Below are 27,869 nucleotides of genomic sequence, written 5' to 3'. Positions count from 1 at the left end.
ATAGTTTGGACTATAGATTAGACTATAGTCTGGACTATAGAATAGACTATAGTCTGGACTAAAGAACAGACTATAGTCTGGACTATAGAATAGACTATAGTCTGGACTAAAGAACAGACTATAGTCTGGACTATAGAATAGACTATAGTCTCAACTATAGAACAGACTATAGCCTAGACTATTGAATATACTATAGTCTGGACTACAGTCTGGATTATAGAATAGACTATAATCTGGACTACGGAATAGACTTTAGTCTGGACTAAAGTCTGTATTATAGAATAGACTAATAGTTTGGATTATAGAATAGACCATAGTTTGCACTATAGAATAGACTATAGTCTGGTATTTATTAAATATTAATCAAATTTCAAAACCTTAATTAAACATTAACAATTCCTTGTCATTAGGAAATTTCAAACAAATCTCTATCCTAAACTCACTCTTACTTTCTTTCATGTTGCAATTTTCTTTTAAATTTTTTATTTTAATTATTTTTTTAATATTTTTTTTTTTTAATTTTTATTTATATTTCTTGTATCACCATTAGCTTTTAAATAATAAAATCATTTTTTGTTTAAAGATCTTGCGTTTAGATTTTGAGTTCTTCTATTGGGTTTCCTATAACTTACAGACAAAAAATAATATATTACATTTACAAGGAGAAAAATTTTAAAAATTGAGCTGGTGGTACTGGCTGCGTTAAAGCCAGTTGACCTCCGGCCTCTTCTAGTCTTTGTTTATAGTCAGGACTTTGATCGACAATACAGGGATGACCGTCGGAGGGCCAAAATAGACAACAACAATAACGACACAGCGATAATATTTCGGCAAATTGATAATCATCATTAAGTCCATAGGTACGTCTCAATTGATGATAGAATTTTTTACCATCCTTAACATCGTTCATGTGTTTCAGTTTGTTTAGTTCTAGAATTGAATCGATTTGATTTTGATTGAAATGAAAACGTATGAGTTCACGCCAGATGCGTTGTTCGTTTACTAGTTTTGACATGATTTTCCAGGCATCGGCGGAGGCCTAAACATGGAGCGAAAAATAAACGGGAAAGTGGAAATAATGGGAGAATTTTAATATCAATATTAATAATACCTAAAACTAAAAATGTTCAAGCTAATTATGCCAGATCTCGAAATTAAAATGAACTCATCATTATAATGATCAGGAGATATTTAGACAACTATAGACTATAGTCTGGAATATAGATTAAAGTCTAACCTTTAGACTAGTTCTAGTTCAGTTCTAGTTCAGTTCTAGTTCAGTTCTAGTTCAGTTCTAGTTCAGTTCTAGTTCAGTTCTAGTTCAGTTCTAGTTCAGTTCTAGTTCAGTTCTAGTTCTAGTTCAGTTCTAGTTCAGTTCTAGTTCAGTTCTAGTTCAGTTCTAGTTCTAGTTCAGTTCTAGTTCAGTTCTAGTTCTAGTTCAGTTCTAGTTCAGTACTAGTTCAGTTCTAGTTCAGTTCAGTTCTAGTTCAGTTCTAGTTCAGTTCTAGTTCAGTTCTAGTTCAGTTCTAGTTCAGTTCTAGTTCAGTTCTAGTTTAGTTCTAGTTTAGTTCTAGTTCAGTTCTAGTTCAGTTCTAGTTCAGTTCTAGTTCAGTTCTAGTTCAGTTCTAGTTCAGTTCTAGTTCAGTTCTAGTTTCTAGTTCAGTTCTAGTTCAGTTCTAGTTCAGTTCTAGTTCAGTTCTAGTTCAGTTCTAGTTCAGTTCTAGTTCAGTTCTATAGTTCAGTTCTAGTTCAGTTCTAGTTCAGTTCTAGTTCAGTTCTAGTTCAGTTCTAGTTCAGTTCTAGTTCAGTTCTAGTTCAGTCTAGTTCAGTTCTAGTTCAGTTCTAGTTCAGTTCTAGTTCAGTTCTAGTTCAGTTCTAGTTCAGTTCTAGTCAGTTCTAGTTTCAGTTCTAGTTCAGTTCTAGTTCAGTTCTAGTTCAGTTATCGTTCAGTTCTAGTTCAGTTTAGTTCATTCTAGTTCAGTTCTAGTTCAGTTTAGTTCAGTTCTAGTTTCAGTTCTAGTTCAGTTCTAGTTCAGTTCTAGTTCAGTTCTAGTTCAGTTCTAGTCATTCTAGTTCAGTTCTAGTTCAGTTCTAGTTCTAGTTCTAGTTCAGTTCTAGTTCAGTTCTAGTTCAGTTCTAGTTCTAGTTCAGTTCTAGTTCAGTACTAGTTCAGTTCTAGTTTAGTTCTAGTTCAGTTCTAGTTCAGTTCTAGTTCAGTTCTAGTTCAGTTCTAGTTCAGTTCTAGTTCAGTTCTAGTTCAGTTCTAGTTCAGTTCTAGTTCAGTTCTAGTTCAGTTCTAGTTCAGTTCTAGTTCAGTTCTAGTTCAGTTCTAGTTCAGTTCTAGTTCAGTTCTAGTTCAGTTCTAGTTCAGTTCTAGTTCAGTTCTAGTTCAGTTCTAGTTCAGTTCTAGTTCAGTTCTAGTTCAGTTCTAGTTCAGTTCTAGTTCAGTTCTAGTTCAGTTCTAGTTCAGTTCTAGTTCAGTTCTAGTTCAGTTCTAGTTCAGTTCTAGTTCAGTTCTAGTTCAGTTCTAGTTCAGTTCTAGTTCAGTTCTAGTTCAGTTCTAGTTCAGTTCTAGTTCAGTTCTAGTTCAGTTCTAGTTCAGTTCTAGTTCAGTTCTAGTTCAGTTCTAGTTCAGTTCTAGTTCAGTTCTAGTTCAGTTCTAGTTCAGTTCTAGTTCAGTTCTAGTTCAGTTCTAGTTCAGTTCTAGTTCAGTTCTAGTTCAGTTCTAGTTCAGTTCTAGTTCAGTTCTAGTTCAGTTCTAGTTCAGTTCTAGTTCTAGTTCAGTTCTAGTTCAGTTCTAGTTCAGTTCTAGTTCAGTTCTAGTTCAGTTCTAGTTCAGTTCTAGTTCAGTTCTAGTTCAGTTCTAGTTCAGTTTCTAGTTCAGTTCTAGTTCAGTTCTAGTTCAGTTCTAGTTCAGTTCTAGTTCAGTTCTAGTTCAGTTCTAGTTCAGTTCTAGTTCAGTTCTAGTTCAGTTCTAGTTCAGTTCTAGTTCAGTTCTAGTTCAGTTCTAGTTCAGTTCTAGTTCAGTTCTAGTTCAGTTCTAGTTCAGTTCTAGTCCAGTTCTAGTCCAGTTCTAGTTCGGTTCTAGGTCAGTTCTAGTTATTATACTTTAAACAATAGTCTATATTCTGGACTATAGACTATTATTTGTAACTCACCTCTAAATCTCTATGATCACCAATGCGCAATATTATTTCTCTAATACATTCTTCGGGTAAATCATGTAGTTTTGGACGTATTTCAGGACCAGGCTAAGAAAAATCAAACCAAATTAACAACTATAACAAATCTTCAATAAAAAGCCTAACAAACCTCTCTTATTTCAATTTGACTGGCAACTTGTTGTATACGTTTAATGGTCTCAACATGTTCCTGCCATAAATTCGAACTACCCAATGGTTTGCCCCAACATTTTTGATTTTCCTGATAGACAATATGCTGCAATTGTACAGCCAGGCCACGTAAAACATTCAAATGTTGTTGACTATCACTGACTGGAAGCAAAAAAACGTAAGATAATTTAAGCCGGAAATGAAACATATTTTTCTTTTTTCACTTGTTTTAAATAAAACAAAAATGTCACGAACATGTTTGCTTTCTAGCAACAAATTAATAATTAAATAAAAAGGAAATAAAACAACTTGTACTTACCATGCGATGCCACCTCTTCGACCATTTGCAACAATTGTTTCTGGGCACTGCCCGACAAATTGGCAATGCCTTTGTGTGCCACCAGCAGCCTTAACAAAGCACAAATATAATGAAAACGTCGACGATCCCGTACTGAACTGCGGAAATCCAGACGTCGCACAGCTTCACCCAGACCATTAAAACCGGCTATTTCTCGTGTACATCTAATGGTAATGTGGCAGTGCGGTGGTATAGTTTCCTCGTTGTTATCATCACTTTCATAGTTGTCTTCATTAGTGGAGGGAAGTCTAAATATGTACATACAAGGAGAAATAAGAAATATTGTAATAAAATTAAGGCGAACAAGTCGTTAATGGTTTGTTGCAAAAAATTATTTAATGAAAATTGCAATTATATTTTTATTTATAGTGTAAGTGTGGAAGAGTAGTTGATTTGCTTTTACTTATATAATTTATTAATTTAAAGAAAGTTGTCTAGTGTCAGCTAGAGTATGAAAATTTATTGGAACGTTTAAAGTTTTAGAAAGTTAAATAATTTATTAAACAACAGCTGTAAAGATGTAAGAGATACGACGATTTAAAAACAGTGGTGTAGAAAACAGAAAAATGTGAACAGAATAGAAGAGACTCTGAGCAATAGAGTAGTCTAAGGTCTGGACTACAGAATAGTCTATAGTCTGAACTATAGAATAGTCTATAGTCTGGACTATAGTCTATAGTCTGGACTATAGAACAGTCTATAGACTGGAATATAGAATAGTCTATAGTCTGGACTATAGTATAGTCTATAGTCTGGACTATAGAATAGTCTATAGTCTGGACTATGGAATAGTCTATAGTCTGGACTATGGAATAGTCTATAGTCTGGACTATGGAATAGTCTATAGTCTGGACTATGGAATAGTTAAAATAGTTGGACTATAGTATAGTCTATAGTCTGGACTGTAGAAAACTGTACAGTCTGTAGTATAGAATAGTCTACAGTCTGAACTATTGAATATTCTATAGTCTGGACTATGGAATAGTCTATAGTCTGGACTACAGAATAGTTTATAGTCTGGACTATAGAATAGTCTATAGTCTGGACTATAGAATAGTCTATAGTCTGGACTATAGAATAGTCTATAGTCTGGACAATAGAATAGTCTATAGTCTGGACTATAGAATAGTCTATAGTCTGGACTATAGAATAGTCTATAGTGTGGACTATAGAATAGTCTATAGTCTGGACTATAGAATAGTCTATAGTCTGGACTATAGAATAGTCTATAGTCTGGACTATAGAATAGTCTATAGTCTGGACTATAGAATAGTCTATAGTCTGGACTATAGAATAGTCTATAGTCTGGACTATAGAATAGTCTATAGTCTGGACTATAGAATAGTCTATAGTCTGGACTATAGAATAGTCTATAGTCTGGACTATAGAATAGTCTATAGTCTGGACTATAGAATAGTCTATAGTCTGGACTATAGAATAGTCTAAAGTCTGGACTATAGAATAGTCTATAGTCTGGACTATAGATTAGTCTATAGTCTGGACTATAGATTAGTCTGGATTATAAAATAATCTCTAGTCTGGACTATAAAATAGTCTACAGTATGGACTATAGAATAGTTTATAGTATGGACTATAGAATAGTCTATAGTCTGGATTATAAAATAATCTCTAGTATGGACTATAAAATAGTCTACAGTATGGACTATAGAATAGTTTATAGTATGGACTATAGAATAGTCTATAGTCTGAACTATAGAATAGTCTATAATCTGAACTATAGAATAGTCTATAGTCTGAACTATAGAATAGCCTATAGTCTGGACTATAGATAGTCTATAGACTGGACTATAGAATAGTCTATAATCTGGACTATAGAATAGTCTATAGTCTGGACTATAGAATAGTCTATAGTCTGGACTATAGAATAGTCTATAGTGTGGACTATAAAATAGTCTATAGTCTGGATTATAAAATAATCTCTAGTATGGACTATAGAATAATCTACAGTATGGACTATAGAATAGTCTATAGTCTGGACTATAGAATAGTCTATAGTCTGGTCTATACAATAGTCTATAATTTAGACTATGGAATAGTCTATAGTCTGGACTATGGAATAGTTAAAATAGTTGGACTATAGTATAGTCTATAGTCTGGACTGTAGAAAACTGTACAGTCTGTAATATAGAATAGTCTACAGTCTGAACTATAGAATAATCTATAGTCTGGACTATAGAATAGTCTATAGTCTGGACTATAGAATAGTCTATAGTCTGGACTATAGAATGGTTTATAGTTTGGACTATAGAATAGTTTATACTCTGGACTATAGAATAGTCTATAGTCTGGACTATAGAATAGTCTATAGTCTGAACTATAGAATAGTCTATAGTCTGGACCATAGAATAGTCTATAGTCTTGACTATAGAATATTCTATACTCTGGACTATAGAATAGTCTATAGTCTGGACTATGGAATAGTTAAAATAGTTGGACTATAGTATAGTCTATAGTCTGGACTGTAGAAAACTGTACAGTCTGTAATATAGAATAGTCTACAGTCTGAACTATAGAATAATCTATAGTCTGGACTATAGAATAGTCTATAGTCTGGACTATAGAATGGTTTATAGTTTGGACTATAGAATAGTTTATACTCTGGACTATAGAATAGTCTATAGTCTGGACTACAGAATAGTCTATAGTCTGAACTATAGAATAGTCTATAGTCTGGACCATAGAATAGTCTATAGTCTTGACTATAGAATATTCTATACTCTGGACTATAGAATAGTCTATAGTCTGGACTATAGAATAGTCTATATTCTGGACTATAGAATAGTCTATAGTCTGGACTATGGAATAGTCTATAGTCTGGACTATAGAATAGTCTATAGTCTGGACTATGGAATAGTCTATAGTCTGAACTATAGAATAGTCTATAGTCTGGACTGTAGAATAGTTTATGGTTTACTATAGAAAAGTGTATATTCTGAAGTATAGAATAGTCTATAGTCTGGACTATAGAGTAATCAATAGTCTGGACTGTTGATTAGTCTATAGTCTGGACTATAGAATAGTCTATAGCCTGGACTATAGAATAGTCTATAGCCTGGACTATAGAATAGTCTATAGCCTGGACTATAGAATAGTCTATAGTCTGGACAATAGAATAGTATGTAGTCTGGACAATAGAATAGTCTATAGTCTAGACTATAAAATAGTCTATAGTCTGAACTACAGCATAGTCTATAGTCTGGACTATAGAATAGTCTAAAGTCTTTAAAACAAATCCTTAATTACATTTGATAATTGTTTGCTTTTAAAAATTTACCATTCCATAACCTTTTTCACACCCTCACAACAACAGAACCCAACATATCATTATAAAATATTCCTAATTACATGTTAAATGCCTGATGGTTTGTCTGTTTTTTCTCAAATCTAAGGTCATGTGTTGTTGGTCGGTCGGTCGGACGTTTGGTTATTTTGGTTTTGAGTTTGATTTCTCTTTTGTTCACATTTAATACAAGTACATATCTATCCGTATTTCTTTTTTTGCTGTCAAAAACACCAACATATCAGCTTGTCCAGTGTCCTTGTAAAATTTGTGTTTTTGTTGTTTGAATTTTTTCATTTGCCTCCTTTTCAAATTGTATCCTTGATGGTGGCTTGTGTTGCAATTGTCAGTGTCTGTGAATGTGTAATGATTATGATGCAATATTGCTTTTTTGCTCACAATTTTAATTGGGTTTTTTTTTCTATATAAGGTTTAGGTTTTAATTACAAATTGGTATCAATTTAAATTACATTATATTATTTGTAAAAAAAATCTTTTGATATTTTGTTGCAAAAAGGAAAATAAACCCCAAGAAAGAAAAAGTAAAACTGAAAAAGGGCAAACATGACAAGAATATGTAATTAAGTTGTTATTTAAAAAGTTGTGGAACTAATTACTTAACACTTATAGGAGTTGTTAAAGGTCATGTTTAAACGAATCAACAAATACAAGACACACCAGTTTCATAGGGACAACAAATAAACGTATTATGTAGTAATGGATGTCAAGGTCCTTGTGAAGATGTTGAATTAGATAAAACATTTTCACACAAATCCAGACGGCCTGAATATTAAAATAACTACTCTATATACTATAGAATATATACTATAGTCTGGACTATGGAATGGACTAAGTATGGACTATAGAATAGTCTATGTTCTAGACTATAGAATAGTCTATAGTCTTGACTATAGAATAGTCTACAGTCTTGACTATAGAATAGTCTATAGTCTGGACTATGGAGTGGTCTATAGTATGGACTATGGAGTGGTTCATAGTCTGGACTATAGAGTGATCTATAGTCTGGACTATAGAGTTGTCTATAGTCTGGACTATAGTGTTGTCTATATAATAGTCCATAGTTTGGACTATAGAATAGTCTATAGTCTGGACTATAGAATAGTCTACAGTCCAGACTATAGAATAGTCTACAGTTCTGAATATAGAAGAATCTATATTCTTAAAGAGTATATAGTCTGGACTATAAAATAGTCTATAGTCTGGACTATAAAATAGTCTATAGTCTGGACTATAGAATAGTTTATAGTCTTTACTATAGAATAGTCTATAGTCTAGACTATAGAATAGTCTATTGTCTGTACTATAGAATAATCTATAGTCTGGACTACAGAATAGTCTATAGTCTGTACTACAGAATAGTCTTTAGTCTGGACTATAGAATAGTCTATAGTCTGGACTATATAATAGTCTATAGTCTGCACTATAGAATAGTCTATAGTCTGGACTATAGAATAGTCCATAGTCTGGACTATAGAATAGTCTATAGTCTGGACTATAGAATAGTCTATAGCCTGAACTATAGAATAGTTTACAGTCTGGACTATAGAATAGTCTATAGTCTGGACTATAGAATAGTCTATAGTCTGGACTATAGAATAGTCTATAGTCTGGACTATAGAATAGTCTATAGTCTGGACTATAGAATAGTCTATAGTCTGGACTATAGAATAGTCTATAGTCTGGACTATAGAATAGTCTATAGTCTGGACTATAGAATAGTCTATAGTCTCGACTAGAGAATAGTCTCTAGTCTGGACTATAGAATAGTCCATAGTCTGGACTATAGAATAGTCTTTAGTCTGGACTATAGAATAGTCTGGACTATAGAATAGTCTGGACTATAGAATAGTCTGGACTATAGAATAGTCTATAGTCTGAACTATAGAATAGTCTTGACTATAGAATAGTCTATAGTCTGGGCTATATAATAGTCTATAGTGCACTATAGAGTAGTCTATATTCTGGATTATAGAATAGTCTATAGTGTGGACTATAAAATTGTCTATACTATAGTCTATAGTCTGGACTATAGAATAGTCTACAGTCTGGACTATAGAATAGTCTACAGTCTGGACTATAGAATAGTCTATAGTCTGGACTATAGAATAATCTACAGTCTGGACTATAGAATAGTCTATAGTCTGAACTATATAACAGTCTTTAGACTTGACTATAGAAGAGTCTATAATCTTGACTATAGAAGAGTCTATAGTCTTGACTATAGAAGAGTCTATAGTCTTGACTATAGAAAAGTCTATAGTCTGGACTAAAGAAGAGTATGTAGTCTGGACTATAGAATTGTCTATAGTCTGGACTATAGAATAGTCTATAGTCTGAACTATAGAATAGTCTATAGTCTGGACTATAGAATAGTCTATAGTCTGGACTATAGAATAGTCTATGGTCTGGACTATAGAATTGTCTATAATCTGGACTATAGAATAGTCTATAGTCTGGGCTATAGAATAGTCTATAGTCTGCACTATAGAATAGTCTATAGTCTGCACTATAGAATAGTCTATAGTCTGGATTATAGAATAGTCTACAGTATGGACTGTAGAATAGTCTATAGTCTGGTCTATAGAATAGTCTATAGTCTGGACTATAGAATAGTCTTTAGTGTGGACTATGTAATAGTCTACAGTCTGGACTATAGATTAGTCTAAAGTCTGGACTATATAATAGTCTATAGTCTAGACTATAGAATAGTTTATAGTCTGGACTATAGAACAGTCTATAGTCTGGACTATAGGATAGTATATAGTCTGGACAATAGTATAGCCTATAGTCTGGAATATAGAATAGTCTATAGTCTGGACTATAGTCTATAGCTTGAACTATAGAATAGTCAATAGATTGAACTATACAATGGTTTATAGTCTGGACTATAGAGTAGTTTATAGACTGGACTATAGTCAGGACTATATAATATACTATAGTCTGGATTATAGAACAGATTAGAGTCTGGATTATAGAATAGACTCTAGTCTGGACTATAGAATATACTATAGTCAGCAGTATTTAAATTAAAATTTTACTTTAAACTAATTTATTGCATCAATTTAGTTTTTTTATTTAAATATCAACCTATTCAAAAATATAACATTCTAAATCTCTTGGATTAAATGTCATGTTTAGTTTCTTTTTAGTGGAAATAAATAAAATTACTATGAATTTATTTATAAAACCACATGGATTCAGATAAATCATTCAACGACATTATGTCAAGCCATCAAACGTTCATTTACCTTTTGGTTTATATATTTTCTTTGCTTCGTTTGCAACAAAGAAATAAAAATGTATCTTTTTGCTCTTCATTTTTTTGTTTTGTTTTATAGACAATCCATAAGATACAGAGAAAAACATTTGGAGTTTTTCCTATGTATAATGAACGCAATGGCTGGCTGGCTGACTGGTTGGTCGGTTGGCAAACTAAATGTATAAACAGCATTCATTCACCCATATATAAATCTCGATACTATGGTTTACACCATTTTCAATAGTAATTTAAACAATTTTCATTTTTTAAAGGAATGTTAAGGAAATTTCAGATTTTTTTATAGTTTTTTAAAATTTTGAAAAAAAACAAAGAAAAATTTTTAAAATTTCTAAAATTAATTTTGAAATTTTTCAAATTTTATTGAAAATGGTGTTATAATGCACTGGTATCTGTGAAATATATAAACCCATAAATATTTCTCTGAATACACATCTTTAGCTATTTTTAAATATTTTATTTTTTTCATTTGTCTTAAATGAAGTTTTTTTTCTTTCTCCACACAGGGCTTCTTTTCAACAGTAATTTAAAATAAAAACAAAATTAATTAATTATATTTTTTCCTAAAAGGAAAAGAAAGACAAAAAAAAATGCGCTATATTTAGCGTTTTGACAAGTAGTAAAATAAATTTTAATGACACAATTTATTTGACAAAATATAAAAAAAGGAATTTAAATTACAACGGGAAATGCATTTTTAAAGAGATATTTTATTTGCTTTAAAAATTATTCGAATAAAATTATACGATTATTCGTTTAAAAATATTTTCGTTTAAAAATATTTAGAATTTTAACAAAGTTTAATATCTTTTTTTAACAAAAAAGTATTTTTTCGTAAATAATTCCGATTATTCGAATAAAATTATCCGATTAATCGTTAAATTACATTCAAATAACTGACTGAAATGATTAAAATTAACACAAATTAAATAAAGTATTTTTGTTAGATTTTTTGCAATTATTCGGAAAAAATTATTCGATTAAAAATATTCGAATAAAAACATTTAAAAATCATTTAAGAAAAGTCCAGTTACTCTTTTCTGGGAAAATGTTATTTTTTATAAATTTTACAATTATTCGAACAAAATTATTCGATTAATCGTTAAAATATATTCGAATAATTAAGTAATATACATATGTATATGAAATTATCACAAATTAAGAAAATTTTTTATAAGAATTTTTTAAATTTTTGCAATTATACGATTAAAATTATCCGATTAATCGATTAAAAATATTCGAATAAAAAAAAAAACAATTTTAAAATTTAAGAAAAAGACAAAAACTTCTTTTATGTGACAAAATATACAAAGTATTCGTATATTCGAATAAAATTATTCGATTAATCGTATAAATATATTCGAATAACCGGCTAAAATAGTTTCCATTGTCAAAAAAAAAATACAGTTTTCAAAAAAAAAAAAAGTTTAAAAATATTCGAATAAAAATATTTGTAGATTATAACAACGAAAAAAATTATGAAATAAATGACAAAAGCTTTTCTTGTAAAACAATTTTTCGTTAATATTTGCGATTATTCGCATAAAATTGACCGATTAATCGTTAACATATGTATGTATGTTATTCGAATATGTATATTCTAATAATTTACTAAAATATTTAAGTTCATTATAATTCACAAATAATTTTTTCCAAACATTTTTTTTAATTTTTTGCAATTATTCGAATAAATTTATACGATTAATCGATTAAAAATATTCGAATAAAAGTATTTAAAATTATAACAAAGTTAAAATTTAAGAAAACGACAAAGACTTTTCTGGGAAAATAATTTTTTATATTTTTCACATTTATTCGAATAAAATTATTCGATTAATCGTTAAAATTATCACTAATGAAATACATTTTTATAGATTTTTAGATTTTTTGCAATTATTCGAATAATATTATCTGATTAATCAATTAAAAATATTCGAATAAAAAAAAAACAAAGATAAAATTTAAGAAAATGACTTCTTAAATTTTAACTTTGTTTTTTTCTTCTTTAAGAAAATATACAATGTATTTTAAATCATTTTTTGCGATTATTCGAATAAAATTATTCGATTAATCGTATAAATATATTCGAATAACCGGCTAAAATAGTTGAGATTGTCATAAATGAATTACAGTTTTCAAAAAAAAAAAATTTTTTTTGCAATTACTCGAATAAAACTATTCGATTAATCGTTTAAAAATAACCGAATAAAAGTATTTGTAATTTATAACAACGAAAAAAAAAATATGAAATAAATGACAAAAACTTTCTCGTAAAACAATTTTTCGATAATATTTGTGATTATTCGCATAAAATTAACCGATTAATCGTTAACATATGTATGTTATTCGAATATGTATGTATGTATGTATGTATATTCGAATTATTTACTAAAATATTTCAGTTCATTATAATTCACAAATAATTTGTTTTAATTTTTGTAATTATTCGAATAAAATTATCCGATTAATCAATTAAAAATATTCGAATAAAAAATATGTAAAAATTTTAGAAAAGGACAAAAACTTTTCTGGGAAAAATATACAATGTAGGTATTTTCAATCATATTACAATAAAATTATTCGATTAATCGTTAAAATATATTCGAATAACCGACTAAAATAGTTGAAATTGTCATAAATGAATTACATTTTCTAAAACAGTTTGTTTTTAAATAAAAAATATTCGAATAATATTTTTGCAATTAATCGCATAAAAATATACGATTAATAGTTAAAAATAATCGAATAAATTACTTAAAATTTTAAGATTAAGATTACATTTTTTAAAACTATATTTTTAATTTTTTTTTTGTATTTATTCGAATAAAATTATTCGATTAAAAATATTCGAATAAAAATATTTGGAAATTATAAAAAAGTAAAAATTTCATTATTGTTTCGCTAATTATTGCAATTATTCGAATAAAATTATCCGATTAATCGTTTAAAAATATTCGAATAATGGATACATTTGTTTAAAATGATTGAATTTACGAAAAGGCACTTTTAGTATCTTTTTCGATCATTTTAACGATTATTCGAATAAAAATAAACCGATTAATCGATTAAAAATATTCGAATAAAAGTTTAAAATTTTTATAAATTTATTAATATGTATTAAAATTTAGATTAAAGCCATTTAGATAATGCATAAAAATTTTTACGAATAAAATTATTCGAATAATCGATTAATGTGAATCGTTCAAAAATATGAACACGTTTAAAAATCGTTTTAAAAGACTAAAAATACTTATAAAAATACATTAAAATTTATACGAATAATATATGTATATTATTCGAGTAACCAAATAAAATTTCACGATAAAGCGAATAAATAAAATTGCAAATTCGATTAAAACAATAAATTGAATTGATTATTTGAATAAAATTAAAATTAATCGATTAAAATTATTCGAATAAAACTTCTTTTTTTTTGGTAAACGAATAAAAAAACGATTATTCGAATAATCTAATAAATTTTCACGATTAATCGTATAAATACAATCGATAATTTTATTGAAACAAAATTAATTGATTAGCAGAATAAAATTATTTGAATAAAGTTATTCCATTAAAATTATTCGAATAAAATTATTCGATTAATTTTTTTTATAAAACTACATAAAAATGTTGTAAAGCTGTTCTTTTCAATTTATACAAATAAAAAAATTATTCGAAAAACCGATTAAATTTTTTGACGATTAATCGAATTGCTATAAACGTAAATTCGATTAAAAATTAACAATATGTAAAAAATTCTTAATTAATCGATTGAAATTGTATGATTAATCATTAGAAACCTTAAGCAATTTTTAATAAAAAATTCAAGAAATTCATTACATTATCCGGATAATTATCTCTTTTTCATTGTAACAATAATTTTCCTTTCCGTACTGATAATTTCACAAAAAAATAACTAAAAATATTTACCCCAGTTTTTACCTTTTAGATAACTTAACAATTTGCAATTAATTACACCTTTTGTACACACACAAACACAATTACTAAATTTAAAAGTTAAACATTTATCTTTGTTTTACAACCTTTAAGCTATTTATACTATATACACACAGAGAAAAAAATCAGAAAAAACAAAAAAAAAGAATAATAAAATATGACACATGCACATGTTTTGTGGGCAAAAAAAAAAGAAAACAAGACTTTGTTCAATCAGCTGGCATGTTTTTTGTTGTTGTTTGTTTTTTTGTTATTATTATAGTTTATGCAACAATTTGTTATAAATAATTATTTATATGGATGCTGCTGTTGCAAGCAAAAAACAAAAAAACCTGACAGCAAAAAAAAGGACAACCAACAACTAAGCAATACACATAAACACACTTTAGCAAACATAACGGTACTAAAGCCACAATATTGTGAGTACGTGTGTGTATGTAGGAACATGACAAATGGCGAAAATAACTGCAAAACTCAACAAAAACAAGTACAACAATATACAAGAAGAGAAAGAGAAAGCAAAATAAAAACATTGAAGAAATGAGGTGAAGGTTTCCATAGTATGTTTCCTATATACACACATCCAAATTACATAAATCTATATACTTTTGTATGTGTGTGTTTGAGTGTATATAGGATAAACTACTATTATTTTGTTGAACAGAGTTGTATGATGGTGGCAAAAAATTTTTACTCGTGTTAAACTACAGGAGTACTATAGTATATGGATGCAATTGGGTACCTATAGACCTAGTATATATAGAATTTATTTATACTATAGATGGATGTATGTACAAAAAATATGTACATAACAACAAAAATATTAAAACTAGTGGCCAGAGTTAGTAATAAATGCAACACTGGCCTAAAAAGCAATCGAGGGACTAGATTTTGTAGTTCTAGTTCAAAACTGACTAGAACTGAACTAGATCTGAACTAGAACTGAACTAGAACTGAACTAGAACTGAACTAGAACTGAACTAGAACTGAACTAGAACTGAACTAGAACTGAACTAGAACTGAACTAGAACTGAACTAGAACTGAACTAGAACTGAACTATAGAACTGAACTAGAACTGAACTAGAACTGAACTAGAACTGAACTAGAACTGAACTAGAACTGAACTTGAACTAGAACTGAACTAGAACTGAACTAGAACTGAACTAGAACTGAACTAGAACTGAACTAGAACTGAACTAGAACTGAACTAGAACTGAACTAGAACTGAACTAGAACTGAACTAGAACTGAACTAGAACTGAACTAGAACTGAACTAGAACTGAACTAGAACTGAACTAGAACTGAACTAGATCTGAACTAGAACTGAACTAGAACTGAACTAGAACTGAACTAGAACTGAACTAGAACTGAACTAGAACTGAACTAGAACTGAACTAGAACTGAACTAGATCTGAACTAGAACTGAACTAGAACTGAACTAGAACTGAACTAGAACTGAACTAGAACTGAACTAGAACTGAACTAGAACTGAACTAGAACTGAACTAGAACTGAACTAGAACTGAACTAGAACTGAACTAGAACTGAACTAGAACTGAACTAGAACTGAACTAGAACTGAACTAGAACTGAACTAGAACTGAACTAGAACTGAACTAGAACTGAACTAGAACTGAACTAGAACTGAACTAGAACTGAACTAGAACTGAACTAGAACTGAACTAGAACTGAACTAGAACTGAACTAGAACTGAACTAGAACTGAACTAGAACTGAACTAGAACTGAACTAGAACTGAACTAGAACTGAACTAGAACTGAACTAGAACTGAACTAGAACTGAACTAGAACTGAACTAGAACTGAACTAGAACTGAACTGAACTGAAACTAGAACTGAACTAGAACTGAACTAGAACTGAACTAGAACTGAACTAGAACTGAACTAGAACTGAACTAGAACTGAACTAGAACTGAACTAGAACTGAACTAGAACTGAACTAGAACTGAACTAGAACTGAACTAGAACTGAACTAGAACTGAACTAGAACTGAACTAGAACTGAACTAGAACTGAACTAGAACTGAACTAGAACTGAACTAGAACTGAACTAGAACTGAACTAGAACTGAACTAGAACTGAACTAGAACTGAACTAGAACTGAACTAGAACTGAACTAGAACTGAACTAGAACTGAACTAGAACTGAACTAGAACTGAACTAGAACTGAACTAGAACTGAACTAGAACTGAACTAGAACTGAACTAGAACTGAACTAGAACTGAACTAGAACTGAACTAGAACTGAACTAGAACTGAACTAGAACTGAACTAGAACTGAACTAGAACTGAACTAGAACTGAACTAGAACTGAACTAGAACTGAACTAGAACTGAACTAGAACGAACTGAACTAGAACTGAACTAGAACTGAACTAGAACTGAACTAGAACTGAACTAGAACTGAACTAGAACTGAACTAGAACTGAACTAGAACTGAACTAGAACTGAACTAGAACTGAACTAGAACTGAACTAGAACTGAACTAGAACTGAACTAGAACTGAACTAGAACTGAACTAGAACTGAACTAGAACTGAACTAGAACTGAACTAGAACTGAACTGAACTAGAACTGAACTAGAACTGAACTAGAACTGAACTACAACTGAACTAGAACTGAAATAGAACTGAAATAGAACTGAAGTAGAACTGAACTAGAACTGAACTAGAACTGAACTAGAACTGAACTAGAACTGAACTAGAAACTGAACTAGAACTGAACTAGAACTGAACTAGAACTGAACTAGAACTGAACTAGAACTGAACTAGAACTGAACTAGAACTGAACTAGAACTGAACTAGAACTGAACTAGAACTGAACTAGAACTGAACTAGAACTGAACTAGAACTGAACTAGAACTGAACTAGAACTGAACTAGAACTGAACTAGAACTGAACTAGAACTGAACTAGAACTGAACTAGAACTGAACTAGAACTGAACTAGAACTGAACTAGAACTGAACTAGAACTGAACTAGAACTGAACTAGAACTGAACTAGAACTGAACTAGAACTGTACTAGAACTGAACTAGAACTGAACTAGAACTGAACTAGAACTGAACTAGAACTAAACTGGAACGGACAGACGAGAGTTGATCAACGAGAGGTGATCAATTCTAATCTGCTCTACTCTAGATTTTCTAGATCAGTTCTCGTTAGAATATATAATAAACAAGACATTCATTTAATATCTGTTTGGTAGTATATACATATATGTATATAATAAAACTCCATAAGTTCGTTTTTGTACTTGTTGGTGTCAGTCAGTTGAAAAATGAAAATTATATATTGTGCTCGAAAAGTATGTACAAACTTTTATATACATACATATACATATAAACCTTCATAGAAAATAAGTACAATATAGTGAAATCTAGGTCATTTTCAATTTATGGTCAAAAGTAATATTTGGTAGAAACAACAAGAAAATAGATCAACAAAATCACTTCAACTATAAGGAAGTTTATTATTATAAATAGTTACTAGACAAATCATAAAAAAATACTTAAATGGGGCAATATATTTTTAAGAAATCTAAAACAAATTTCAATTAAAATTTTTAACTTATAAAAGAAATATATAGAAATTAAAAAAACAATTTGATTGTATTTGATGACCTTTAATGTAAACTTTTAGAATTACAAAATTCACGTGCTTTTTTTTGTAAAGTTCATTTAAGTTCTTTTGTAAAGATAAGAAACACATGTGTTTTTTTTTTTTGTTTTTTTTAATGTTTTCTTTTAAATTTAAATAAATCTCATGTAGAAATAAGTTTTGTTATAAAAATAGAAAAATTACGTCTTTGTGGTTTTCGAATTTTTTCTACGTTTGGTAGTATTTCTTTGGATTTTTCTTGAAATTGTGAATTCTATAAGGAATGTACATATATTGAGGGGTCTAAGATTTTGTACACACACATACATATATACATACATATTTACTTGTTTGTAATAAAACTGTAATTTTGTATAGAGAAAGAAAATGCAGGAAATACTTTTCCATAATTTACAAAAGGAAAAATTGTCACATTTATATTTAAAGTACACACTTAAATAGAAACACACAAAGCTATCCAACTCATGTAAATTTTAAGAATTTTATTTATAGAACATTGCTTGCTTGTACATTTTGACATTTCATTAAATCGAATAATAATGACGATGGAAAGATGCTGCTGCTGAGATTGACACTTAAAATTGATGATAGAGTACTTATTACAAAGTTTTTTTTTAAAGTTTTCATTTGAAACAATGAACAATTAAGATTAACTACTTATACCGTTATTGTTCATAATTCAATTACAATTAACAACTGTTATGCAATTATTGAAGATACTTAAAGTATTGATATCATTTAATCAAGTTGAGTTTTAGTGCAGTTCTAGTTCATTTCTAGTTCGGTTCTAGTTCATTTCTAGTTCAGTTGTAGTTCAATTCTAGTTCAGTTCTAGTTCAGTTCTATTTCAGTTCTATTCGGTTCTAGTTCAGTTCTAGTTCAGTTCTAGTTCAGTTCTAGTTCAGTTCTAGTTCAGTTCTAGTTCAGTTCTAGTTCAGTTCTAGTTCAGTTCTAGTTCAGTTCTAGTTCAGTTCTAGTTCAGTTCTAGTTCAGTTCTAGTTCAGTTCTAGTTCAGTTTCTAGTTCAGTTCTAGTTCAGTTCTAGTTCAGTTCTAGTTCAGTTCTAGTTCAGTTCTAGTTCAGTTCTAGTTCAGTTCTAGTTCAGTTCTAGTTCAGTTCTAGTTCAGTTCTAGTTCAGTTCTAGTTCAGTTCTAGTTCAGTTCTAGTTCAGTTCTAGTTCAGTTCTAGTTCAGTTCTAGTTCAGTTCTAGTTCAGTTCTAGTTCAGTTCTAGTTCAGTTCTAGTTCAGTTCTAGTTCAGTTCTAGTTCAGTTCTAGTTCAGTTCTAGTTCAGTTCTAGTTCATTCTAGTTCAGTTCTAGTTAGTTCTAGTTCAGTTCTAGTTCAATTCTAGTTCAGTTCTAGTTCAGTTCTAGTTCAGTTCTAGTTCAGTTCTAGTTCAGTTCTAGTTCAGTTCTAGTTCGTTCTAGTTCAGTTCTAGTTCAGTTCTAGTTCAGTTCTAGTTCAGTTCTAGTTCAGTTCTAGTTCAGTTCTAGTTCAGTTCTAGTTCAGTTCTCTAGTTCTAGTTCTAGTCTAGTTCCTAAGTGTCAGTTTCTAGTTCAGTTCTAGTTCAGTTCTAGTTCAGTTCTAGTTCAGTTCTAGTTTCAGTTCTAGTTCAATTCTAGTTCAGTTCTAGTTCAGTTCTAGTTCTAGTTCAGTTCTAGTTCAGTTCAGTTTCAGTTCTAGTTCTAGTTCATTAGAGTTCGTCTAGTTCAGTTCTAGTTCAGTTCTAGTTCAGTTCTAGTTCAGTTCTAGTCAGTTCTAGTTCAGTTCTAGTTCAGTTCTAGGTTCAGTTCTAGTCAGTTCTAGTTCAGTTCTAGTTCAGTTCTAGTTCAGTTTAGTTCAGTTCTAGTTCGTTCTAGTTCAGTTCTAGTTCAGTTCTAGTTCAGTTCTAGTTCAGTTCTAGTTCAGTCAGTTCTAGTTCAGTTTCTAGTTTCAGTTCTAGTTCAGTTCTATTTCAGTTCTAGTTCAGTTACTAGTTCAGTTCTAGTTCCGTTCTAGTTCAGTTCTAGTTCAGTTCTAGTTCAGTTCTAGTTCAGTTCTAGTTCAGTTCTAGTTCAGTTCTAGTTCAGTTCTAGTTCAGTTCTAGTTCAGTTCTAGTTCAGTTCTAGTTCAGTTCTAGTTCAGTTCTAGTTCAGTTCTAGTTCAGTTCTAGTTCAGTTCTAGTTCAGTTCTAGTTCAGTTCTAGTTCAGTTCTAGTTCAGTTCTAGTTCAGTTCTAGTTCAGTTCTAGTCAGTTCTATTCTAGTTCAGTTCTAGTTCAGTTGTAGTTCAATTCTAGTTCAGTTCTAGTTCAGTTCTATTTCAGTTCTATTTCGGTTCTAGTTCAGTTCTAGTTCAGTTCTAGTTCAGTTCTAGTTCAGTTCTAGTTCAGTTCTAGTTCAGTTCTAGTTCAGTTCTAATTCAGTTCTAGTTCAGTTCTAGTTCAGTTCTAGTTCAGTTCTAGTTCAGTTCTAGTTCAGTTCTAGTTCAGTTCTACTTCAGTTCTAGTTCTTCTAGTTCAGTTCTAGTTCAGTTCTAGTTCAGTTCTAGTTCAGTTCTAGTTCAGTTCTAGTTCAGTTCTAGTTCAGTTCTAGTTCAGTTCTAGTTCAGTTCTAGTTCAGTTCTAGTTCAGTTTAGTTCAGTTGTAGTTCAGTTGTAGTTCAGTTCTAGTTCAGTTCTAGTTCAGTTCTAGTTCAGTTCTAGTTCATTCTAGTTCAGTTCTAGTCAGTTCTAGTCCAGTTCTAGTTCAGTTCTAGTTCAGTTCTAGTTCAGTTCTAGTTCAGTTCTAGTTCTTCTAGTTCAGTTCTAGTTCAGTTCTAGTTCAGTTCTAGTTCAGTTCTAGTTCAGTTCTAGTTCGTTCTAGTTCAGTTCTAGTTCAGTTCAGTTCTAGTTCAGTTCTAGTTTCAGTAGTTCAGTTCAGTTCTTCAGTTCAGTTCAGTTCTAGTTCAGTTCTAGTTCAGTTCTAGTTCAGTTCTAGTTCAGTTCTAGTTCAGTTCTAGTTCAGTTTTAGTCAGTTCTAGTTCAGTTCTAGTTCAGTTCTAGTTCAGTTTTTAGTTCAGTTCTAGTTCAGTTCTAGTTCAGTTCTAGTTCAGTTCTAGTTCAGTTCTAGTTCAGTTTTAGTTCAGTTCTAGTTCAGTTCTAGTTCAGTTTAGTTCAGTTCTAGTTCAGTTCTAGTTCAGTTCTAGTTCAGTTCTAGTTTCAGTTCTAGTTAGTTCTAGTTCATTTCTAGCTTAGTTTAGTTCCCTCTTCTCTAGACAGACTGGAGTTCATCAACTTCAACAAGACAGAGTTCGCTATACGGACTAGAGTTGAATCACCCAAATAGTTTATTTAAATTTACCTTTTTCCATTTTATAAACTGTATAAGTTTTTTATTTCAAATTAAATTGTCCAAACAAAAACAAAATTTACGCTTTCTTATTTGTTAAATTGCCTTTAAACAAATTATCACCCTAATAAATTGTGTTTAGTTTTTAGTTTGCTGGAAATTCAGGCATTTTATGCAACTAATAATTTACTTAGATTAAATATATAGAAATAGTTTTTAAATTTATAGCCAACAAAAAATATTTACTTGTTGTGTGCTTAATTGCATATTTAACAAAATTGCTTTATTTTGTTTGTAACTTTTTAATGGTAATCGCAATAAAAGTTAAGCTATTGATGTGATTTTAGTGATTTTATTTTCATATAAAGTTACTGATTATTCGGTAATTGAGCATTGAAAACAAAATAATTTATTATAGAAAATGCAATTATCTAAGCCTTCTAGAAACTTAAAACAAAAACATAATTCAGCATGTTCAAAGTTTTATTCGATTACTGGAAAACTCCAAAATTATTTTACTGCACTTTATTTTTTATCTATATGAGTACAGTTAATGTTTGAAATTGTTTATATTCATCGAACCATAAACTTAATTTTATATTGTGAGTTTTTTTCTGTTTGTTTTGCCACTTCTCTCGTCTTCTCTTTGTCTGTAATCTAGTAAATGTGCAATGAGTTTGAAGTGTGAATGTTGCAAGTTATTTGGAATTAAAGAAACAAATTTGATTGCACAAAATGACGGACAGAAATTGATTAAAAATTTTTAATATTTTTTCACAAATTTCAGAGTTGAAACCATAGACTAGACTATAGACAGTACAGTAGAATATACACTAGACTATAGACTAGATTATAGACTAGACTATAGACTAGACTATAGACTAGACTATAGACTAGACTATGGACTAGACTATAGACTAGACTATAGACTAAACTATAGACTAGACTATAGACTAGACTATAGACTAGACTATAGACTAGACTATAGACTAGACTATAGACTAGACTATAGACTAGACTATAGACTAGACTAGGACTATAGACTATACTATAGACTAGACTATAGACTAGACTAGACTATAGACTAGACTATAGACTAGACTATAGACTAGACTATAGACTAGACTATAGACTAGACTATAGACTATAGACTAGACTAGACTATAGACTAGACTAGACTATAGACTAGACTAGACTATAGACTAGACTAGACTAGACTAGACTAGACTAACTATAGACTAGACTAGACTAGACTATAGACTAGACCTATAGACTAGACTATAGACTAGACCATAGACTAGACTATAGACTAGACTATAGACTAGACTACAGACTAGACTACAGACTAGACTATAGACTAGAGTATAGACTAGACTATAGACTAGACTATAGACTAGACTATAGACTAGACTATAGACTAGACTATAGACTAGACTATAGACTAAGACTTAGACTAGACTATAGAACTAGAACTATAGACTATAGACTAGACTATAGACTAGACTATAGACTAGACTATAGACTAGACTATAGACTAGACTACTAGACTAGACTATAGACTAGACTATAGACTAGACTATAGACTAGGACTATAGGACTAGACTAGACTATAGACTAGACTATAGACTAGACTATAGACTAGACTAGACTATAGACTAGACTATAGACTAGACTAAGACTAGACTATGACTAGACTATAGACTAGACTATAGACTAGACTATAGACTAGACTATAGACTAGACTATAGACTAGACTATAGACTAGACTATAGACTAGACTATAGACTAGACTATAGACTAGACTATAGACTAGACTATAGACTAGACTATAGACTAGACTATAGACTAGACTATAGACTAGACTATAGACTAGACTATAGACTAGACTAGACTAGACATAGACTAGACTATAGACTAGACTATAGACTAGACTATAGACTAGACTATAGACTAGACTATAGACTAGACTATAGACTAGACTATAGACTAGACTATAGACTAGACTATAGACTAGACTATAGACTAGACTATAGACTAGACTATAGACTAGACTATAGACTAGACTATAGACTAGACTATAGACTAGACTATAGACTAGACTATAGACTAGACTATAGACTAGACTATAGACTAGGACTATAGACTAGACTAGACTATAGACTAGACTATAGACTAGACTATAGACTAGACTATAGACTAGACTATAGACTAGACTAGACTATAGATTAGACTATAGATTAGCTATAGATTAGACTATAGATTAGACTATAGACTAGACTATAGACTAGACTATAGACTAGACTATAGACTAGACTATAGACTAGACTATAGACTAGACTATAGACTAGACTTTAAACTAGACACTAACGTCTAGTCTATAGTTTACTCAATAATCTAGTATGTACTAGTCTATAATTTGGACTATAGTCCGGTCTATGGTGTAGTCTATTGTTTGGACTATAGTCCCGATCTTCACAAGAGTCTAGTCAATAGTCTGGGCAGTAGTCAAGTCGACAGTCTTGACTATAACCTAAACTATAGTCTAGTACCAATGTCTAGTCTATAGTTTGGACTACAGTCCTGTCTATAGTCCATATTTACCTTAAAGAATGTTTTATACTTCCATTTAGCTTCTCCTACTCCACTGTCCACTCAAATAAACTTGACCTTTAGAATAACCATCATTTAATAGAAAGTGAATCTCAAATGGAATTATTCAATATTAAACTATTTTACCTCCCCTCCTATATATTCTACTTCCTTGATTTTCTATTATTCTGTATTTCTTTGTGTTACGGCTGTTTTATAAGTTTTTGGTTTCAAATTTGTGGCATGTAATCAGGTTATTATATAGTTTCCATGACATTTTTTTTTGTGTGGTGAGTGAGTGGTGGGTGCAGAAAAGGAATATTTCATGCAACTTTTAAGTCAAATCAACATATATACATAGTTTTTTTAAATAGTATTTCTGGTTTTTATTTATGTTTTATTTTTTGCAATTTTTTTTAGCTTTTGTGTTCCGTATAAAAAATTTTACTTCCATTTCAAATTTAATTGAATTCAATCAAAATTTTTTTCTGTACGTGTTCATGTTTGTATGGGGATCAGAGACATGAGTGTTACAGCATTATTTTTTAGATGACAAATGCATAAATATTTTTTTTTTTCTTTTTTCAAATGTCTGTTGTACAAACTTGCATTTTAAATATTTTTAAAAGGGGATTGCGTTTGCATTAGCGTTGCATGCCATTCAATCAGAGTTTTTTATTTATTTATTAAAAATAATGCAATATTTTCAAATGTTATGCAATATTTAAGTATTTTTTGATGTATTTACTTTAAGTCCATGATACGTAAATATTCACTTACCGTTTACGTTTACCGCATTCTAAAACTTTCAATCTTTCCCAACCTTCTTCAGTTTTAACCCAAGCTTCACCGGGTGAGCGCCAATCTTTCGAAATGAACGGCATGTTGGTTTTTTTTTTTGTTTTCTTTTTTTTTAACTACTATTTAATAATTTATTTACTAGTATTATTTAAAATTTTAAAACAAAAATGGTAGTTTTAACACGTATCACTTGTTTTCTTCTATTTAAACTAATTTTAGCAGTGTTTCTTTGATATGATGGCAAAATACAATATTTATTTGAAAATTAAAAAACGTATTTAAAACTATAGGACGGTTAAGCACTCAAGTTTTACTTAAAAAATATACTTTATTTTCTTTCTATTATTTGGTAGCTGCAAATAGAGAAATGTAAAAAAAGATTAAATTTTAAAATTAGCCATAGAAATAGAGAAATTTTTGATGTTATAAATAATAATTGGAGCAAAATAATTAGATGATGTTTTCTTTGATGTTTACTTAAGGATTAATAAATCTACCAAAAAGTGATTAATTGAATTAAATATAAAATGTTTTCAACAATAGTTTAACACAAAACTTTTCTGAAGTAAACAGAGTTTAAATTCAGTTCTAGTTCAGTTCTAGTTCAGTTCTAGTTCAGTTCTAGTTAAGTTCTAGTTCAGTTCTAGTTCAGTTCTAGTTCAGTTCTATTTCAGTTCTAGTTCAGTTCTAGTTCAGTTCTAGTCAGTTCTAGTTCAGTTCTAGTTCAGTTCTAGTTCAGTTCTAGTTCAGTTCTAGTTCAGTTTAGTTCAGTTCTAGTTCAGTTCTAGTTCAGTTTCTAGTCAGTTCTAGTTCAGTTCCTAGTCAGTTCTAGTTCAGTCTATGCAGTTCTAGTTCAGTTCTAGTTCAGTTTCTAGTTCAGTTAGTTCTAGTTCTAGTTCAGTTCTAGTTCAGTTCTAGTTCAGTTCTAGTTCAGTTCTAGTTCAGTTCTAGTTCAGTCTAGTTCTAGTCAGTTCTAGTCAGTTCTAGTTCAGTTCTAGTTCAGTTCTAGTTCAGTTTCTAGTTCAGTTCTAGTTCAGTTCTAGTTCAGTTCTAGTTCAGTCTAGTTCAGTTCTAGTTCAGTTCTAGTTCAGTTCTAGTTCCAGTTCTAGTTCAGTTCTAGTTCAGTTCTAGTTCAGTTCTAGTTCAGTTCTAGTTCAGTTCTAGTTCAGTTCTAGTTCAGTTCTAGTTCAGTTCTAGTCAGTTCTAGTTCAGTCTAGTTCAGTTCTAGTTCAGTTCTAGTTCAGTTCTAGTTCAGTTCTAGTTCCGTTCTAGTTCAGTTCTAGTTCAGTTCTAGTTCAGTTCTAGTCAGTCTAGTTCAGTTCTAGTTCAGTTCTAGTTCAGTTCTAGTTCAGTTCTAGTTCTGTTCAGTTCTAGTTCAGTTCTAGTTCAGTTCTAGTTCAGTTCTAGTTCAGTTCTGTTCAGTTTAGTTTCAGTTCAGTTCAAGTTCAGTTCTAGTGTCGTTTCTTAGTCAGTTCTAGTTCAGTTCTAGTTCAGTTCTGTTCAGTCTTAGTTCAGTTCTAGTTTCAGTTCTAGTTCCAGTTCTAGTTCAGTTCTAGTTCAGTTCTAGTCAGTTTCTAGTTCAGTTCTAGTTCAGTCAGTTCCGTTTAGTTCAGTTCTAGTTCAGTTCTAGTTCGTTTAGTTCAGTTCTAGTTCAGTTCTAGTTCAGATCTACTTCAGTTCTAACCTCAGTCCAGTTAAAAAGACCTCTATTCATAGAAAATTCTAATTTCTGTAAAATATCAAATTCCCTGCATTTGCCCTTGCCATTAGTTTAACTAAAATAAACTGGTAACCCTTTTTATTATTATTTAGTGTTTGTTTATATTGTATTGTTGTGTTTTTGTTTTTCTTTTCAGTTTTGGTATTGTGGATAGACAGCTGATTTCTGCAAATTACGACGTTTATTATTTTGCTTTCATCTACATAGTTGTATTTGTTTTTGTTTGTATTTTCTTTTTGGTGTTATTATGAACTGCATTATTTGTTGTTATATTTTCGTTTATTTTTTTTTTTGCTTTTTTTGCTTAGTACTTGTTTTAATTACAAAATTATATGTATGAGTGTATGTGAGTACTTTTGTGTATAAAAATGTATGTTTTTTCCAATTAGACTAAACAAAAAACACAAAAATAGAAAGGAAAATGTGTATAATTGATAAATTCCAATAAATAAATTAAAATATGTTTAAAGAAATTTCCCAAAAAGATCTATTTTTAACTATTGGCCCCATAAACTCCTCTTTAGCAGACATTTTAATAGAAAAAAAATGTAATTGAAACAAAGAAAATTTCACAAAGGTCTATTAATGGCGTAGAAAGTGTTATTAAATAGGTATAAACTGTTGTAGTAACTTTAATTTGTTGTATTTACTTTTTAATTTGTTTATTTCTTCGCCTTTGATTTAGATATTGAAGTTTTTTCTCCCAATTTGTTTTTCTTATAATTGTTGTCTGTTTTGTTTTAATAAACACTTTTTGCACTTTGTATTTTTCATTTATTCTTTTTTTATTCAATACAGAGTCTGTGAGAAAAAAATTCAAACTCAAGTTGCTAGTTTTCCGCTGTTGTATTTAAACGTTCCACACGAATCGAGTCACTAAAGTGAACTAAACGATTGTAAATCCTATTCGAAATGTTAATAACGGAATACAGTGCTGCCAGCGGCAAACGATGGTCAGGTAAGGAATGCCCAGGTAAAGGGGAACAAAAGCGCCAGAGAAAAACAAAGGAACCGAAGAAGAGGAAAAGGGAAGGAGGAAAGAGCGAGAGAGCGAGCGAGCGAGCGAGGGAGCGAGGAGCGAGCGAGCGAGCGAGCGAGCGAGCGAGCGAGCGAGGAGCGAGCGAGCGAGCGAGCGAGCGAGCGAGCGAGCGAGCGAGCGAGCGAGCGAGCGAGCGAGAGCGAGCGAGCGAGCGAGCGAGCGAGAGAGCCAGCGAGAGCGAGCGAGCGAGCGAGCAGCGAGCGAGCGAGCGAGGAGCGAGCGAGCGAGCGAGCGAGCGAGCGAGCGAGCGGAGCGAGCGAGCGAGCTAGCGAGCGAGCGAGCGAGCGAGCGAGCGAGCGAAGCGAGCGAGCGAGCGAGAGAGCGAGCGAGCGAGCGAGAGAGCGAGCGAGGCGAGAGAGCAGCGAGCGAGCGAGCAGAGAGCGAGCGAGCGAGCGAGCGAGCTAGCGAGCGAGCGAGCGAGCGAGCGAGCGATATAGCGAGATCGAGCGAGCTAGCTATTATCGATCGATCTAGCATCGAGCATCTAGCGAGAGGAGCGATCGAGCGATCTAGCGATATAGCGTATCTATCTATCTAT

The 27,869-nt window shown here is 30.9% G+C and overlaps 1 protein-coding gene across 1 annotated transcript; it reads right to left on the bottom strand.

The window, feature by feature from the left end:
• Window positions 1–463: 463 nt before the first annotated feature.
• On the bottom strand, window positions 464–27,175 carry LOC119611765 (F-box only protein 32-like). Its single transcript, XM_037967454.1, has 6 exons — window positions 26,943–27,175; window positions 24,552–24,925; window positions 3,652–3,938; window positions 3,313–3,494; window positions 3,159–3,251; window positions 464–1,039 (listed from the first exon to the last, which is right to left on the bottom strand). Exons 2-6 carry the CDS (start codon window positions 24,653–24,655, stop codon window positions 656–658), a joined length of 1,050 nt encoding a protein of 349 aa, XP_037823382.1. The 5' UTR covers window positions 24,656–24,925; window positions 26,943–27,175; the 3' UTR covers window positions 464–655.
• Between the last annotated feature and the right edge of the window lie 694 nt (window positions 27,176–27,869).

The sequence above is a fragment of the Lucilia sericata genome, unplaced genomic scaffold, assembly GCF_015586225.1.
Source record: "Lucilia sericata isolate MDLA Ls3-8-SP2 unplaced genomic scaffold, ASM1558622v1 Contig001527F_arrow, whole genome shotgun sequence".
In the NCBI taxonomy this organism is placed as follows: Eukaryota; Metazoa; Arthropoda; class Insecta; order Diptera; family Calliphoridae; genus Lucilia; species Lucilia sericata.
This window is presented reverse-complemented; position numbering and strand designations above follow the sequence as displayed.

Excerpts from the sequence above, each read along its gene's own strand:
- LOC119611765 (XM_037967454.1), bottom strand. The coding sequence starts at position 24,655 with ATGCCGTTCATTTCGAAAGATTGGCGCTCACCCGGTGAAGCTTGGGTT. Across the intron at positions 3,495-3,651 it reads CGAAGAGGTGGCATCGCATG|TCAGTGATAGTCAACAACAT; the intron begins GTAAGTACAAGT and ends TTTTGCTTCCAG. Across the intron at positions 1,040-3,158 it reads GTGATCATAGAGATTTAGAG|GCCTCCGCCGATGCCTGGAA; the intron begins GTGAGTTACAAA and ends CTCCATGTTTAG.